Source organism: Narcine bancroftii, chromosome 4 (assembly GCF_036971445.1).
Source record: "Narcine bancroftii isolate sNarBan1 chromosome 4, sNarBan1.hap1, whole genome shotgun sequence".
NCBI lineage: Eukaryota > Metazoa > Chordata > Chondrichthyes > Torpediniformes > Narcinidae > Narcine > Narcine bancroftii.
Genome location: NC_091472.1, coordinates 175,313,821 through 175,331,691, shown reverse-complemented (window position 1 = coordinate 175,331,691; position 17,871 = coordinate 175,313,821). Strand labels below are relative to the sequence as shown.

At 41.6% G+C, this 17,871-nt stretch overlaps 1 protein-coding gene across 1 annotated transcript in view; it reads left to right on the top strand.

Annotated features, from left to right (window-relative positions):
* The window catches only part of LOC138762399 (serine/arginine repetitive matrix protein 4-like), a 302,092-nt gene that overhangs the window by 266,124 nt on the left and 18,097 nt on the right, over positions 1-17,871 (top strand). Inside the window, exon 2 of the mRNA XM_069936163.1 lies at positions 3,204-3,332. Within this exon, the coding sequence (XP_069792264.1) occupies positions 3,204-3,332 (129 nt within the window). The remainder of the gene's footprint in view (positions 1-3,203; positions 3,333-17,871) is intronic.

Genomic DNA, 17,871 nt, shown 5'->3' with positions numbered 1-17,871 from the left:
AAAGGCAGTTATCTTCCCTTGCCAAATCAAGCAAGAGTTTGGATCTCTAACACTTTTCAGAGCCACACACTAATCAAGTTACTGGTACATCAAAGGACAAAGGCAAATTAATATACATCAAACCTCAGCTTCTGTCACACAGTTAACATGGTTTTAATTACCATCAGATATTGAAATGCAATGATTTTGAAAAGTTAAAGCATGCAGGCTAATTTGCTGAAAATAGGTTTATGTAATGCTTCTGATTGCCAAAGCATTGGAAGGAAATATTTCCAAGAAGATGCACAACTAAATGTTAAAGTGGAGATCATTATTCACGCTTCAGCGGTCTCGTCATGAGAAGTTCTGCATCAAGAACATGTTGGATGGAAATTTTCTTCCTACTCACCAAGTGTGACAGCTGTTGTCGAAGAAACAGCTCAAACATGAAAGAGTTTCTATGAGATCACAGCAAAGTGGGCTTCTGAAGATTAGAGTGCATGATGGCTTTATTCAGTCTTCCCACTTCCTAAACACAAAGAAATACACTATAAAATTGTAATTTTCCAACATACTGCAGCTATGAGCATTCTGCATAAGCTTGCAAATCATATGCTGTAACACAAGCATGGAGAATTGGTTGTTCATACTGATCATTTTTGAGACTTTAAGGTTATGATAAATTGTAAGGAGCATGTCCACACCGTCCCTAACTATACAGAAATGTCACACCTGATGATTATTTATAAACTTTCATCATGTTGCATTGTCTCAATGCATGTATAAATGTTGTTGACAGTATTTTCTAATAGCTTCAGACCACATACAATGCTGCTTGAACCATAAGGAGAGACCATTTATTACCCTAGTCTGTATGTAACAACAGATATGCTTCACAAGGAGGCTTTGTATATTAATGGAAACCTCTAGACCTACATGCTGCAAATGCTGACAAGACTGGCTCAAACCACACCAAGGAAGCAGAGAAGTAGCTGACGTGGGTAATGAAAAGAAATGCCAAGGGCCAGTAACTTTCCAGTTTGCACTGGTTGTTGGTGAAGTTTCTCACCACTGTTGAAGAACTGGAAAAAACCCTCCTGGTATCTTCAGTACACTGGTTTTCGGCCTGTGGTTGGTCAGCCATTAACAGTCCATGGGTTTGTTGTAGGAGGTCCATGGAGCTATGACAATGACAAATATTACTGATATGGTATATCAAATAAGATTATAAATTTGTCAAGTTTTCCCACTGATATAAACATCCCATCAATCTGGGAAGAGGCTTAAGCTTGCCAGCCCACCCCTTCCCACCCTAAGATGGTCCTGACGTTTATTATCGGTGGACCACAGTAGTCTCGGAAAAAGTAAGTAAAGGTAGTCTGTGAGTGAGACTCAGTTGAGAACGATTGCTTTTGTGTATTTTTGTTCCTGATGCAGAGAATGAGCAATTTAGAAAGTCCAATCTTTCCACTTACTTGCAACTTTCCAGTCCTGGCCACATTTGTACATCTCCTCTACACCCTCTCCAATCCAATTACATGTTTCCTGTGGTAAGCAGAAGTGAATACAGTTCTCAAGCTGTGATTCAACTCAGGTGTCATATAACCTCCCTACTTTTTTAATTCTATACCTAATGTAATTGATGACAGAAATCTATTTCCATTTTAACCACATTATTGACCAGTCCAATTACCCAAAATATCTGTGGGAATAGATTCCAAAGTCTGTCTGTCCACTCATACTTCTTGGTATCTTTCTGTTTACTACGTATTCCTTTGCCATGTTTCACTTATTCAAAAGCATTACATCACACATTATGGACTAAATTCACTTGCCACATTTCTGGCCAATTGATCTGGCCATTTGCATCTTTCTGCATCTTATGCTCAACCATGTGGCAAATTTTTATATCACCTGCAAACTTTTATCATTTCCAAAAACAAATAGCAAAGAACCAACAGACACTGGAATTCAACTGTAGACAAAACTCAATCATCAACTCTTCACTTTTGGCCAGTGAGAAAATTGTGAATCCAGGTTGTCATGCTGCCTTGGATTGCATGGGCTTTAACTTTTTGACTAACCTTAGCAAAAGTCCTGCCAAGATCTGTGGATCCCACATTAACCCTTCTTGTTAGGAGCACTAACATCTCCTTGCCCACTGCCCATGATTATACTATGACCTTCTCATTCAAAGTTTATGCTGTCCCTCACATTTAATAACTTGCTAACTATTGAGGGCAAACCCAACTATACGATAATTACTCCACTTATACCTTCTTCCCTTTAGAAGCAACAGTACCATAACAAACCTTCAGCAATCAGCTGAAAAGTAATGGACAGAACCCCTTACTTTATTCTTGTAGTCCTCTAGGAGTTTAGAGAAAACTTGGGAAAGAATTTCAACCTTGGCTTTCTGAATTAATATATTTTGAGCTTTACAAGTGGATTTAAAGAGATGATTTTATTTCATTTCTGAGCTTTTTGTCAGCACATCAATTCTCATTCACTTTCAATCGACTGATAACACTGAACTGGTTATAGCAAGTGTATCAAATTATATCTGCAGTTGGTCACCAGGTAAAAATTACAATCATCATCTGTAAAAGTTCAGCATTATTCCCTTTTGCAATCTGAAGATTTAGAATCTTTGCCTTTTGTCCCCATTATTTCACAATCAAGTTTCCTGATAGATTTCAATCATCTGATGACTATTGCCACCTCTTTGTGACCTGTACATTTTATGAACAAAGTGATTTGTGCAACATCCAAAAGCCTCAGAAATTATACACTGCTTTTGATACCTTTGGTGAACTATTTCAAACTAATAAAGGCATTATTTGTCATTTCTCAGCGCATGATAAGAAATGCATGGAGCAACTCCAGCACAAAACAGAACTAACACTTCTGTCAGTGGTATGGAATAATTGCTTCCTATTGGTTCAGGTGATTGGATTATCATTGAAATAATCTTTTTGGTTGCTTCATTTTCACAGAACAGAGGAGATATGGTGATCGATTTAGTCATTTTTCCCTTCTTTGCCTGAAAGGCTGTTAAGGGGATGAAAACCAGAATGATTTTATAGCATGAGTCTGATCTGAGCAAGGAAGGTAAAAAAAATATCCATCCCCTTCTCCTCTCTGTTCCCTGTGTCAAGCAGATAGGTTGGGCTTAGATTTATGGAACCAACTGAAAATCCCTCCTCTATGTTTTATAACTGCAGTGGTACATCAAGCTACCAGGCGCACAGGAACAATGAAAGAAACACTGGTGCAGTGTTGCAAACCACAAGTGCAAATGGATGCAGCAAGGTGAAGGAAAGCAAGCAGCAAAGCCACCACAGACTTCGCAGGTATGAGGTTTACCCTTCAGTCTCAGTCTTGTCAGTCAATTCTACCTTATTATTCATCACGACTACCATCAAACCTTTTCCTATCTACTGGGAAGGTCATCACCTAGGATTAACTTTGACTATTATAAATTAATATAAATTTGACTTTAAAAATAAAAATTCTGAACTCTCTGGCCCTCCAACCATCTTTTGACAACAATGATATGTTTAGACTCTAAATTGCTCAAATTCTCATATTGCTTTCTTTGCCTATTTTATTTTCTTTCAATGTGTAACTTGTTTGTTTCTTTTGTGATAACTTTTGTGGTCCTATATTTCTCTATTCTACACGAATAGTTACATTAGCAAGAAGCATGCTGAAATCAAATAAGGAACTAGTAACTGGGAGCTTCAACCTATAATAATAGGATTGGGTAGAGCTTAGCAGAATAGGGCAGGGATTTTGTTTCTCTTGGAAGCTAGGACCTCAGTCTCACGATAAGAGGGTCCCCTCAGGACTGTGATGAGGAAGAATGTCTTCACCTGGAGAGCTGTGATCCACCTCCCAAAAGGGCTGTGAAGGTACAGACAGATGTTGATAGATCTCAGGATTTTACAGATATTGAGAGACAAGGTTAGTTCAGGAAAATGGCACTGAAGTAAAAGATTAAATGTTATTAAATAGCAGAGTAGGGCTGAATGGGGTGCTCCTGCCTCGTATCTCCTTACAGCAGATGGAGGCTATTTCTCCACCATGTGTCAAGACTCTGGGCAACCTTATCCAAACCTTATGCCTTTCCCTGTAATCTCTCTCACATGCCGGATTCACCTGTCGTACACCTGTCATACACCTCTTACTCTATTCATCATGCTTTTGCAATGGGAGGAAACCAGAGCATCCAGGGGAAACCCATTCAGTTGGAGGGAGAGAGAGAAAACTCCACACAGACAGCACCAGAAGTCAAGATTGAATCCAGGTCACTTACTGACTAATTCCATTGGGCTACCCTGTAATTTATGTCCTCATGTTTTTATATCTTTGCATCTTTTAAACATACATTACCTAATCCACAATGAGGCATTTACATATTAATCATATTCGCATTGAGAGTTTTACATTTATTACTTTCCACGATGCCTGTGAAATCACTATCAAATCAATGTAATTTCAAATATTTTTCATCTGTCTTTTGAACTTGTTAACTTCAGTCCCATTAGCCACAGCCAGATCAATTCAATCCAGCCACCTCTCGTCATGATACAGCCCGGTGCTTAAAGGCCACTGACACACTCTGCTTCAAACCGCAAACAAAATCACCAGAACCTATAAACCCTGAGTGTCGATGCCTTCAGGCATGGAAGGGACATGGCAAAGCCAAAGTACTCGGAGTCGCAAAGTATCACAAATCACATAAATGTTGTATGCTAATGTTATACTTTACACAGGAGACGATCCCATTTTCAATCGATCTATCCTTTTAAGCCAGCAGAGCATGTCCATTCAAAATGAAAATGTTACAGCGTTGAATATTGCTTCTAATCACAACTTCTGAGTAAACCATCTCAAACTGCAATTTTGTGTTTTTTGGAAATTAGCCAGCTGAATGTTGGGTAATTTGTTTGCTGCGTGTCCCTGCATTCTTGGAACAATTGTAAGAAATAGGCAATGTAATAATTAAGCAGGAAGATAAAAGGTACAAAAACTAAGGACTCTTTATTATTCTACTTTTTTCAGCTATGGTTGAAAGAAGGCTCACAAGGCCAAATTAATTCCAGACATGATCCGCACCAAAATTGTATGGATAGAATAAATCGACAGAATGATGTTTTATCTTGGGATTCTCTCTGTGTGGGCATGGTAGCCTGCCAGTCAGTACAGTATATCACTTCAATTTAACAGTGCTTTGATCATGTAGTGTGACAAGCTGATAAAAAAAATTTAATTAATGATTCAGTCTTCAAGTCTTAGCTACATCAATGAACCGATTATGATGATGTTTAACAAAAGGAGACTTCTGTCACACAGAACTATGTGTGTTAGACTCTCATTAGGATGCGTAAAATCAGTTAGAAGATTTTAATGAGTCATACAGAATATTAAACGGCATTCCAATGTATGATCTTTCAGTTTTTATTAGTTAATATCAGAGCTATAATATGTTATGTTGTGATTGGTTGCCAGAGGTGCATGGAGAAGACAGTGACAAAAATCCCATTAAAATTCTTATTGGGAGCATCTGTTCACAACAATGTTCCTGGGAGCTCTGAACACTCTGCATGTAAAAAATATCATTACTGCTTGCATATTTAGACCCTTTAGAGAAAGAGGTCATGTTATTTGTAAGCATTGCTGTAAAAATGTGTAAATATATGTGCAGAGACTATTTAGTACAAGTATTCACATAAAGATAAACCCAGAAAGAAGAGAATTAGATTTAGTATGGATGACCTGGTTAGTTGATCACCCAAAGAAAACAAGCCAACCTCATTGGAAGAATTTAATTTAGAGCTACAACATGGTAACAGGCCCTTCTGACCCAGAAACCCATGCCGCCCAATTTCACCCATGTGAGCAATCAACCTACCAACTCCATACATCTTTATAAAATAGAAGGAAGCTGGAGTACCCAGAGGAAATCACATGGTCAGGAAGAGAACATACAAACTCCTTACAGATCATGTGAGATTTCAATGCTGGAACAGTGATTAGTGACTTGGGCTCATAATAAAAAAAATTGTAATTAAATAAACTATCAGCTGGGTGGTAGAAAGTGTTGCGTCCACCACAGCAGCAATAAAGATTAGCCCAGTCGGTGTTATACTTAAACCTAATATTTTTAATGATATAACACCTACTCTAAATTAACTAACTTAACTAAATGTACATACAATTATCTAACTTGAACTTTAACTATGAGCAAATGTGTTGGAGTGTGTGGAAAACCCCAAGCCACTACAGCTCAAGGCTCAATCCTGGGAAGGCAGTTCCAAATTCAAAAATTCAGTGATGACTCGCGCTTGAGGTTAATGTGACTTACAAGCTTTAGATGATTGAGGCCCATGGGCCTTAGATGACTGATTTTCAAACTGCCCCCCTCAAACTTACATTCCACTTTAAGTAATCCTAAGGCCATCGGTGCCCTGTGATTAGTAAGGCATTGCTTAAGGTGGGATGTGTGTGGGAAGGGAAGGTTGAGAATCACTGCTCTAGACCCAATTATTACTGAAATATTTTGCTTGAGAAAAATGGTCATTGGCCCATTTCCTTTGGAGTTGTGAAACCAGGCACATAACGAGTCAATTAGGTTTGATTAAAGCAGTGGTTTTCAAACTTTTTCTTCCCACTCACATACCACATAAAGCAATCCCTTACTAATCACAGAGCACCTGTGGCCTCGGGATTACTTAAGATGGAATGTGAGTTTAGGGGGACAGTTTGAAAACTATTGCCTTAGATGAATGGTGAGGCACGCAGGCCTTGGATGAAGTTAGTAGTTCCTGAAGAGGGTGAAAAAGACAGGGGATGACAGAGGTTGATTACTTATGACAACTTGGTTGAGGTGTTTCAGAGAAATGTCCTTTTGAGACAAGTGCCTTCTTCAGCAATTCGAGCCCTTTTCGTGGGACTGTAGGTGTAGTTTTTCTTCTGAAAATTTAAAAACCCCTTTTGTGGGTCAGTAGAAGTGGGCTCTCATTCCTCAGTAAGGAAAAGGAGGAACTCAGACAGTGTTGTCTATAACCACACAATGAGGCCAATCCTAGAAAGGGTTGGAGGGGGGGGGAATTAAAGAGATGTTTCTCTTACCCTACTTCCTCAAAAAATGGCCCCCAGCTATTTCTGTTTATTCAGTCTTAATCTGTTGGTCACATGGTCTCTGCACCTGGGTTTTTGAGACACTGCCTTGCTTCTCTTCAAATGTAACTGATGCACCATCAATCAGTGTTTTGACTCAGTGTTCCTTGGGAGGCTTCTTAAATAACTTAAGAGGTGCAAGATTCAAATAATAGAAGAGACTTTACTTCCTGATGCCTTCTACCATCTCAGGAAACTATTCACACATGGTGCTATACATATACATAACACCCCACAGTGGTGCACTACAGTTACTACAGTGAGAAGGGTATATTTTTATGCAGTTACAAAATAGTTCATATTATCCTGACTATATAACACTCAGGAGACTATTATGGAGAAACCAATAGGCTTTAATTCACTTGAGAATATAGCATATCCTTTCTGTTTGGCTGTCCTACACTAAGTTGCATGGGGCTGTGGAACACTGACCTTTATACAAAAGCCTGTGGGAAGGGGCCACAGGTACAACAGGCCAATAGGGGTGCTTGACCAGTTAATTATACGCAACAGTGGCTTACCACAGTATCCATTTTCAGAATGCGACGTCTTCAGCCTGCCAGCTCAGATTCACTGACACTTCAAATCCTCCAGGCAAGTTGATATATCTGTTCACTTAAAGGGATAGTCTCGTACAAATAAAATGAACTGAAAAATGGGTGGGGGGGGGGAATGTCACAAAAGCAAAAAAAAATCTTTGGAATCGGGTTGGGTGTTGATCTTTGCATTTTCTGTCCCAGAACTAAAGTGGTATAGTGAGGGAGGTGGAGAATGGAGAGTAACAGTGAAAATGAACATTCGTGTAATAGCAACTAACATCTGAGTTTTCAGACTATAGTCCTCTTGGTATGACTCTACTCCAAATGCATGGAATCAAAACATTTGCACATGACAGCCAAGGAAATAACTAATATCTTTCATGGGCAGGCTTTGAGGAATACCATGACGTGGAACAATTTTATTTAAGCCCTGCATTATAGCCACCATAATTATAAAGATTCCTTCCTGTTTAAGAGAAACACAAAGGCCAATGCATGGTATAACCTTGATATCCTGACACCCAGCATAAGCCATGTGCCATCTTCAGCTGGTGTCTACACTGGAAAAGTAGCAGTGGGGCTATCCTTTGCAAATATCATTTGATGAGAACAACTGTGGAGGGCACACCTCCTGGTTCCAGGGTGATTTGGAAAGCATGGACCAATGAGCTCAATTCTGGAGCTAAAGTGAAAGTTCTCGAAAACAAGGCAACTTTTGCCTATACGCGACATGAAGAAACCGGATAAAATGGGTCAATGGAAATAAAGGAAAATTGAACACAGCTGATGCAAAGGAAGATGGTTATGATGGTTCGACACCAATCAGTTTAGCCTCAAAGCTATGATGGAGAATTTCCTCAAACCAGTTCCCTTTGATTAATGATTGCTATACTTTATTAATGCTTTACTCTCCATCATAGTATCAGAATTAAGGATGTTTGTAAATGATTGCCTGATCCTCTGTTCCATTTGGAATAAGTGAAGCAGTTCGGGGCTCACACACTGATTGGTCCATCAGGTTCGAGCTTTAGTGGAGAGTCAGGTCAGGGAGAAGAGTTTTAAAAAAGAGCATCTTGAGGGCTCGGCACTATAGTGAACCAATCGATTCATGATTCATTAGCAGGAACAAATAAAAATAAAGCAGGCACAAGCAGAGCAGCCATTGTTGGTGTGGCCATTGTGCGAGTGGGCCAATGTAGGAGTTGAAGTTCTAGAGGTTGGCTCAGAGAGCTTCAACAAGGAGACACAGGTGAGCAGCCATAGTTGAATGACAAGTTTTCCCTTAAAAACAGCAGCCAACACAAAGGCGCAGGACATATCAGAAGGAGAGAGGCGGAGAACCAAACATGGTGATTTCTTTCTCCTTTTGGTGGGCGGGGTTTATTATTTTGTTTCCACAACCATACAGGGGAGTAGGGTTTAACAGAGTGGCCATTGTTGAAGTGGGAAGTTTGTCTCAAAAGGCTTACATGAGAAGAGGCTGAGGCCAAAGAACCAGGTAAGAAAGGTGTTTTCCTTTTGGTATTGCTGATTTAGTCTTGGTTGCCCATGGTACAGGCAAGGATTCATGATTGATATGGCAATGGAATGGTCCTCCTGTAGGATGTGGGAATTCATGGAATCTGATGGTTTCCCTGATGACCACACCTGTGGGAACTACAGTCAACTCCAGCTCCTGAAAGGCCATGTTAAAGGAAATCAAGCTGGAGTTGGATGATCTAAGGATCATCTGGGAGGCTGAGCAAGTCCTAGACGAGGGTTTTGAGCAGGTGGTTACATCCAGAGTGCAGGATTCAACTAGTAGATGGGTGAGGATGGAGAGAGGAAAGGGGAGAAAGAAGTCAGTGCAGGGTCACCCAGTGACCATTTCCCATCTCTTTGGATACTGCTGAAGGGCAAGGCAGCAGTCAGATCAATAGCACTGTAGTCAGTTCTGAACCTTAGAAGGGAAGGGCGATCAGACAGAGCGATAGCCATAGGGATCTCAATGGGGAACAGATAGATTCTGTGGCCGCAAAAGAGATGCGAGGTCCAGGATGTTTCTGAGTGGTTGTAGAATATTCTGGAAGAAGAGGGTGAGAATCCAGAAGTTGTGGTACATAGAGGTTTCTCTAGTCCTCGTCACGCCGTGGGCAAGCTGTGACACTACTTGGACCCAGGTAAAATTCCAGGGAAGGCAGAATGTCCTGGGCCTTTCACACAGTGGTCTAAATTCCCTCTAATTAGCCCTCCCTGGCAATTACGCATTAACAGGAGTAAGTCCCCGAACCACCACCCCCCACCCCCATCCCCACTTCAGCACGTCTCAATGGCAGCACAATACGGGATCAATGGATGTCTTCATTACCCATAATCCCTCATGCAGCTGGAATCACTCTAGGAAACGCAGAGTGGTTCTGACTGCATGGGGGATTGTGGGTAATGATGACGACCGTGAGCTGCCACCGCAACATCCCGAAGAGGCCACAAAGTGGCTCGCTGTTGTCAGGTGGCATGATTCTTTATTTTAGTTCCCTACATGACACAGCATCCAACATGACATTGATGCCACGAGGCTTCCCCTGCTTGGTCATTTGCCTTTTCACACTGCAGGGAGAGGGTGGTCTGGGAAAATTACTCAGGTCCACAGCCCTACTTCCCTGGTATCCCCATTTTACTGGTGTGAAAAAGTCTAATGACATTGGTAGGAGTGGGGTACAGGCCCTGCAATGTTTAAGGAGTCATGAAGGAGACTGAATAGCAGGACCTTCAAGGTGGTAATCTCTGGATTACTTCCAGTACCAAGAGCAAGGGAAGGTCAGAACAGGAAGATAGCACAGCCAAATGAGTGGTTATGGAGATGGTGCAGGGGTTAGGTGTGATGATATATGTATACACTGTTGCTGCTCTGTGTAGAAGTAGTGGCTGGCCCACCCACTGATGACTCGATCCCCTGTAACCCCTCCTCCCGTGACCTGGCCATGAACGTCGACCTCCCTGCCCCCTTCCATTCATTTGAGCACATGGAGTTGGGCCAGCTGAAATCTAATGTGTATTAAAGTTCCTCACCCGGTTTTTGGAGTCATTGATAGTGTGTATCAAAAGGGTTTCAATTTCTTGATCATTGAACCTTTTCTGGGGAAGAGGTGACCTGTACAAGTGGGACAGGTTACACCTGAACTGGAAGGGAACCAATGTCCTGACAAGGGGGGGGGGGGGGGATGGTGGGATCTAAAGTGAAGAGGTAGCTGATAAGTAGGAACAGCTAGTAGGGCATTTGTACGGAAGGATAGGCAGATGAGGCAAAATTGCAGCCAGTGGGATGTGTTGCAATGCAACAGAGGCACAGTCAAAAAATAACAAATACAGGACTAAAGGTTTTATATTTAAATGCATGCAGCCTAAAAAATAAAGTGGATGCCTTGTAGTAAGCTGCAGACTGGTAGGTATGATGTTAAGCCCATCACAGAGTGGAAGCTAAAGGTTGGATGTCGTTGGGAGTTGAATGTCCAAGGACACACTGGGCATTGAAAAGACAGGCAGGCAAGCAGAGAGGATGGAGTGGCTTGGCAAGGAATAATATTAAATTATTAGAAATATGGATCAGAAGATATAGAATTATTATGGGTTGAGCTTAGAAATGGTAAGGGTAAAAGGACACTGCTGGCAGTTATATACAAACCTCCAAACAGTAGCCTGGATGTGGGCAACAAGTCGCAATAACAAATGGGAAAGGCTTGTTGTCAAGGTAGACATGGGGGAACTTTACATGATAGTAAATTGGAAAAATTAGGTTGGGAATGGATCTCTAGAGAGAATTTATAGAATGCCTATGAGATTATTTTTTTTAGACTAACTGGTTGAGGAGTCTAAATCAGCTGTACTGGGTGTTGGGTATTGCACCAAAGGAGATTTACCAGAGTAAAGGAACCCTCAGGGGACAGAGATCACAATATGACTGAGTTTAATTTAAGATTTGACAAGAAGCTAAAGTCAGATTGTCGGGACTTCAGTGGAGTAGAGGGAATTAGTGACACGAGAGAGGAACCGGCCACAGTGGATTGGAAGGGGGCACGAGAAGAGAGGACACTGGAGCAGCAATGGATGGAGTTTCTGCGAGAAATGAGGAAGCAGCAGGATAGACGTACATATTTTAAAAATGGAAATATTCAAATGGAAAAAATGCCATAACTGCAACTGACAAGGGATGCCAGAGTCAACGTAAAAGCAGAAAAGAGGACATACAAGGAAGCAAAAATTACGGGGAAGATAGAGGTTTGGGAAGGTTTTTTTTAAAAACTTGCAGAAGGCAACTAAAAAAAAACATGACAAAGGAAAAAATGAAGTATGTGAAAGGTAGGCTGGCAATTAACATGAAAGAGAATGCAAAAACTTCATGTATATAAAGAGTAAAAGCAAGGTGAAAGTAGGTCATGGGACCACTGAAAATGATGCTGGAGAAATAATAATGGAAGGCAAGGAGATGGCAGAGGAACTAAATAAGTATTTGGAATCAGTCTTCATTGTGGAAGACATAAGCAGTGTGCTGAATGTCCAAGGTATCAGGGAATCAAGTGCAGTTACTATTTCAAGGGAGAAGGTGCTCAGAAAGCTGAATGATCTAAGGGTGGATATATCTCCCAGACCAGATGGATCACAACCTCAGGTTTTGAAAGAAGTAGCAGTAGAGATTGGGAAGACTTTGGAATTCAAAGATTCTGGCATGGTTCCGGAGGACTGGGGGTGGGGGGGGGAAATTCGCAAAAGTCACCCTACTATTCAAGAAGGGAGGGAGGCAGCAGAAAGGAAATGATCAGCCAGTTAATGTGACATCAGGAGTGGGGAAGATGATGGAGTCTGTTGTCAAGGACAAGGTTAAGGAGCACTTGGAGGCGCATGACAAGGTAGGCCAAAGTCAGCATGGTTTCCTTCAGAGAAAATCTTGCTTGACAAACCTATTGGAATTCTTTGAAGTGACTTGCAGGCTAGATAAAGGAGGCAGTGGATATTGTGTATTTGGATTCTCAGAAGGCCTTTGACAAGGTGCTGCACATGAGGCTACTTAACAAGAGCCCACAGTATAAGAGGAAACATACTAGCATTGGCTGATAGCAGAGAGTTGGAATACCAGAGTATTCCATTTTCTTGGCAGAGAATGCACTTGAAAGTGGCTACATTCTGGTTTGTTGCTAGTGGGGTTCCATAGGAGTCAGTATTAGGGCCACTTCTTTTTATGTTGTTTATCAATGATTTAGATTATGGGATGCAAACTACACAAGTTTGCAAATGATACAGAGATAACTGAAGGAGGCTGCAGAAGGATTTAGACATATCAAGAGAATGGACAGAGAGGTGGCAAATGAAATACAATGCAAGAATATGATCATGTACTTTGGTAGAAAAAAAATAAATGAGCAGACTATCTTCTAAATGGGGAGAAAATTGAACAGGAGTCAGGAGTCCACGTATAGGATACCCTGAATGTTTAACGGATCCTCGCCTGCACGCATTGGAATTTAAGATAATGAGGGGGGGATCTCTTTGAAACATTTTGAATGTTGAAAGCCATGGACAGAGTAGAGGTACAAAGGTTGTTTCCAATGATGTGAGAGTATAGGACAAGAGGGCACAACTTCAAATTTGAATGGTGTCCACTTAAAAACGAGATGCAGAGGAATTTAGTTAGCCAGAGAGCAGTATATCTGTGGAATGTGTGGCCACAGGCAGTTGTGGAGGCCAGGTCATTGGGTGTATTTAAGGCAGAGAGGGATAGAATCTTGATAAGCCCGGGCATCAAAAGTTATGGTGAGGTGACCAGGGAGTAGGGCTTAGTGGGAGAAAGGATGAGCTCATGATTGAATGGCAGGGCAGACTCAATGGGCTGATTAGCCCACTTCTGCTCCTGCGTCTTATAGGTCCAAGCCATTCAGGGCAAGTCGGCAAATTGGATCTAAAATTGGCCGGGGGTGATTGTGCATGGCTGTTTTTGTAATCGGCAGCCTCTGACCAGTAACGTTCCACAGGATTCAGGACACTCACTGTTTGTTATTCAATTAATGTTGAAAGTAGGAGTAGCAAATTTCTAGATGACATGAAAATCAATAATATTGTTTGTAATTAAGATGGATGTAGATAACAAGATGATACAACTCAGTGGGTAAAGTGAACAGACCAATGCAGATGGCATTTAATCTTATTATATGTGAGGGTATGCACTTTGAGTGGACTAGTAAGGGTAGGGCATTCACAGTGAACTACAGAATCCCAGGAAATATTAAGGAGGGTCCTGAGTGATGAAGTCCTAGAATCCCTGAAGGTGGCAGCACAAATAGAAAAGCAGGTAGGATATTGGCTCAATAAATGTAATTAAAGATTATGGTAAATGAAAACATCACATAAGCAGTGACAATTGCCTCCTGATGTAAATGGTATCAGCTGTTCCCTGTTCTTGAGGGTATTTCTCTGTGGAAGTTTGCCTTGATAAATTATTGGAAGTTTCTTCCTCCATAATGAAGTACTTCTAGGCGTGGGCCCAAATACAAGGCTCTTTCAGATGGCCAAAATACCCCGATGTAAAGCCACATATTCTACCCCAATGCGGATGTCGGGAGGCCACCTGAAAGAGCAGGAGGCACCTCCGAGGCACACTTTCCAACCCTCCTCTGAGAGGGATAATTGCCGGAGCACTGAAGTCCCCCTAGGCACCTGAATACAGCCATCTGAAAGTGGCTGCTCAGGGGCAGGCTGATAACAATCAGCTGGTGACCCAACACCCTCGCCTGACAGCCCCCCTCCCCACTGCCCCTGCCACAGGACATCAGGGCTGGGGCGGCAGGCATGGGACTTCGGGGCAGGGGCTGCTGCGGGATGTCCCACGCCTGCCGCCCCTGCTCCAAAGTCCCGCGCCTGCCATCCCAGCACCGACGTCCCGCGCTGACAGGAACTGGAGTGCGCTCCGAGGCGCCTCTCCTGCAGCTGTCCCTTTCAGGTGGACAGCAGAGCGCTTTTAGGGCTGCCACCTGAACGATCATTCCACAGGTCTGCATCACTTCTGCAGGCACATTCTTGGCAGAGAATGCACTTGAAAGTGGCTATATTCCACAAACTCAGAAATCTGGAGCCTAGAAAATGAATTGACTCATGTTTGCAATTATAACATTGCAAAATCCAGTATGTAATGAAACTTTTAATTGCATAGTTCTTTATGCTTAATACTTGCTTTCATAAACCACATGGGGCAATCAAGATGACATGAAACCTTATGTACTATGTGTCACAGAAAGCAAATCAAGTCTTTCCTGCATTAAGCCATTCCTCCATCTGCAAGCACAAATCAGGGTGGCAAGACATTCTCTGCAGCTCCAAAGATCACTCTGTCATTTGCTCTGCGAATGCAGTCTATAAGATTGCCAGAACTCTGAAGAATGACTTTACTTCCTTGAGGGCAACACCAAACTGGAACAAGAATCATTGCCTTGTTCTGTATAGAGCAGTCAGTTTTACCAAGATGTGCTTTCTCTACCGTCCAATTGCCCTTGCTGGTTCTACCCAGGCTGCACCATGACTTCTAGCTGTGATTGGGTTTCCTGCCCGTCTTTGCTTCAAGGGGTGCTGACATAACAGGAGTTGGTGCATGATAGTTTCACCAGGTGGGCAGACACTTGAAATAATGTGGACGAGCTCATGGCAAAATGACAGACTCGGCCATCACCAATGCTAAATCCCATGGATTTATTTAATATACACCTTACATTAACTTTAAATAAGATATCAAACTTCATCTCACAGATTTATAGCAGACAGAAGGCCATTCATAGAACCATAGAAAACTACAGCACAGAAAACAGGCCATTCAACCCTTCTAGTCTGTGCCAACCACTATTTCGCTAGTCCCACTGGCCTGCTCCCATTCCATAACCCTTCCAGACCTCTCCCATCCATGTATCTATCCAATTCATTTTTAAAACACAAGCTCAACCCCACATTCACATCAGATGGCAGCTCACTTCACACTCCCACCACTCTCTGAGTGAAGAACTTTCGCCTAATGTTCTCCCTACACCTTTCTTCTTTTCAGCTCAAAACTATGACCTTTTGCATTGATCTCCCCCAATCTAAGTGGAAAAAGCCCACTCACATCCACTCTGTCCATACCTCTCATAATCTTGTAAACTTCTATCAATTCTCCCCTCATTCTTCTTCACTCCAAGGAATAAAGTCCTAACCTGTTTAATCTTTCCCTGTAACTCAACTCCTGAAGACCCGGCCACATCCCAGTACATCTTCTCTGCACTCTCTCAATCTTATTGATATCCTTCCTGTAGTTAGATTCCACATTTTAATTTAAATTCAATTAACTCCCACCAATCTAGCTATTTCCATTTCTCTGTCCTTCCCCATGGCCTTTCTCAAGCTTGAATTCCACAACCGACACTGTGAAAACCATGTGCAAAAGAGTTTGCATTTGTCAATTTCTAGAACTCTGCATCCTCTGGTTACCAATCCCTAGAAACATATCCTTCTCCTTCACTCCATTGGAGTTTTTAATACTTCCATTGTTCTCTTCCTGGCTCTCAGTAGAATAATGATGACATCTACAATTTCCTCATATAATCAAAGATCCTCAGTTCTAGATTTCATCTCCTCTCTGACACCTGACCGGAAAAGGACATCGCATTTTGTTCATCAAAGGCAGATCAGGACACTTCAATTTGGTAAAACTGCCAGGCCACAAATCATGTACAGTAGCAGTTCACCATCTTCTCCAGAACAATTAGAAAAGGGAAAGTAAACGTGGCTATTGTCAGCAACCTCCACATCCCCTAAATAAATTAAAACTTTCACAGATGCAAAAAAAAAGTCCTTCAACGTACCTACTAGTAGATATTCAGATGTCAACTTAAGTTGTTTGAGCTTGCACACTATAACTGAAAACCTCAGATGATTAATAATCTTATACTCTCAACTCAATGCAGCAATCCACACCACAACCTTATATTCCTGAGCTCTACTTTAGGTCCCATCACTACTTCCATAGTTCACCGTATTAATTTATAAGTGAGTAATATGAGCAAGCGTTCAATTACGTAATATGCATTAAATGGTAGGCTATTGAGATGTGCAGAGCAACAAAGGGATTTAGGAGTTGTGGTAAATAGTACCCTCAAGGCTGATACTCAAGTAGATGGTGTGGTGAAGAAGGCATTTGGAATGTCAAGAGTAGGGAGGTTATGATGAAATTGTACAAGACATTGGTGAGCCAAATTTGGAGTTTTGGTCACCAAATTATAGGAAAGATATAAACAAAATAGAGAGAGTACAGAGAAGGTTCACGAGAATGTTGACAGGAATTCAAGGTTTGAGTTACAGGGAAAGATTGTGCAGACTAGGGCTTTTTTCTCTGGAGCGTAGAAGATTGAGGGGGGACTTGATAGAGGTGTTTAAGATTTTAAAAGGGACAGACAGAGTAAACATGGATAGGCTTTTTCAATTAAGAGTGGGGGAGATTCAAACTAGAGGGCATGGTTTAAGATTGAAGGGGGAAAATTATAAGGGGAACATGAGGGGAAATTTCTTTACGCAAAGGGTGGTAGGGATGTGGAATGAGCTTCCGGCAGACGTGGTCGAGGCGGGATCATTGGTTACATTTAAGGAAAGACTGGATCGTTACATGGATAGGAGGGGACTAGAGGGGTATGGACCGGGTGCTGGTTAGTGGGACTAGGAGGGTGGGGATTTGTTACGGCATGGACTAGTAGGGCCGAACTGGCCTGTTCTGTGCTATAAGTGGTTATATGGTACTGCCATCGAGGCAGCAGGTCACTAAAAAAAATGTGCAGACTCGAGTCGGTAAATGCATTTCAGTGAATTGCATAGGCATCGATAAATCGAGATGGACTTTGGGCTAGAAACAAACACCTGCAGATAGATTAACTTGCAGCATGCCTGAAACGTAAATGGTGAAATAAATATTTTGCAGATGTTTCTTACAATCAATGCTCTGATTCATTACTTCAGAAAAATCTGTTCAAATTTGGCATAAAGATGCCCAATATTTGAGTTCATATTCTAAATATTATTGTAAAAAAAAAGTGATGTTGCAGCCTCTTTTCACGTGAACTTTTATTTTGGATACTGTCAGAAAATAATCAGACTGTTCTCAACAGTTCACAGAAAGCAGGAAAACACA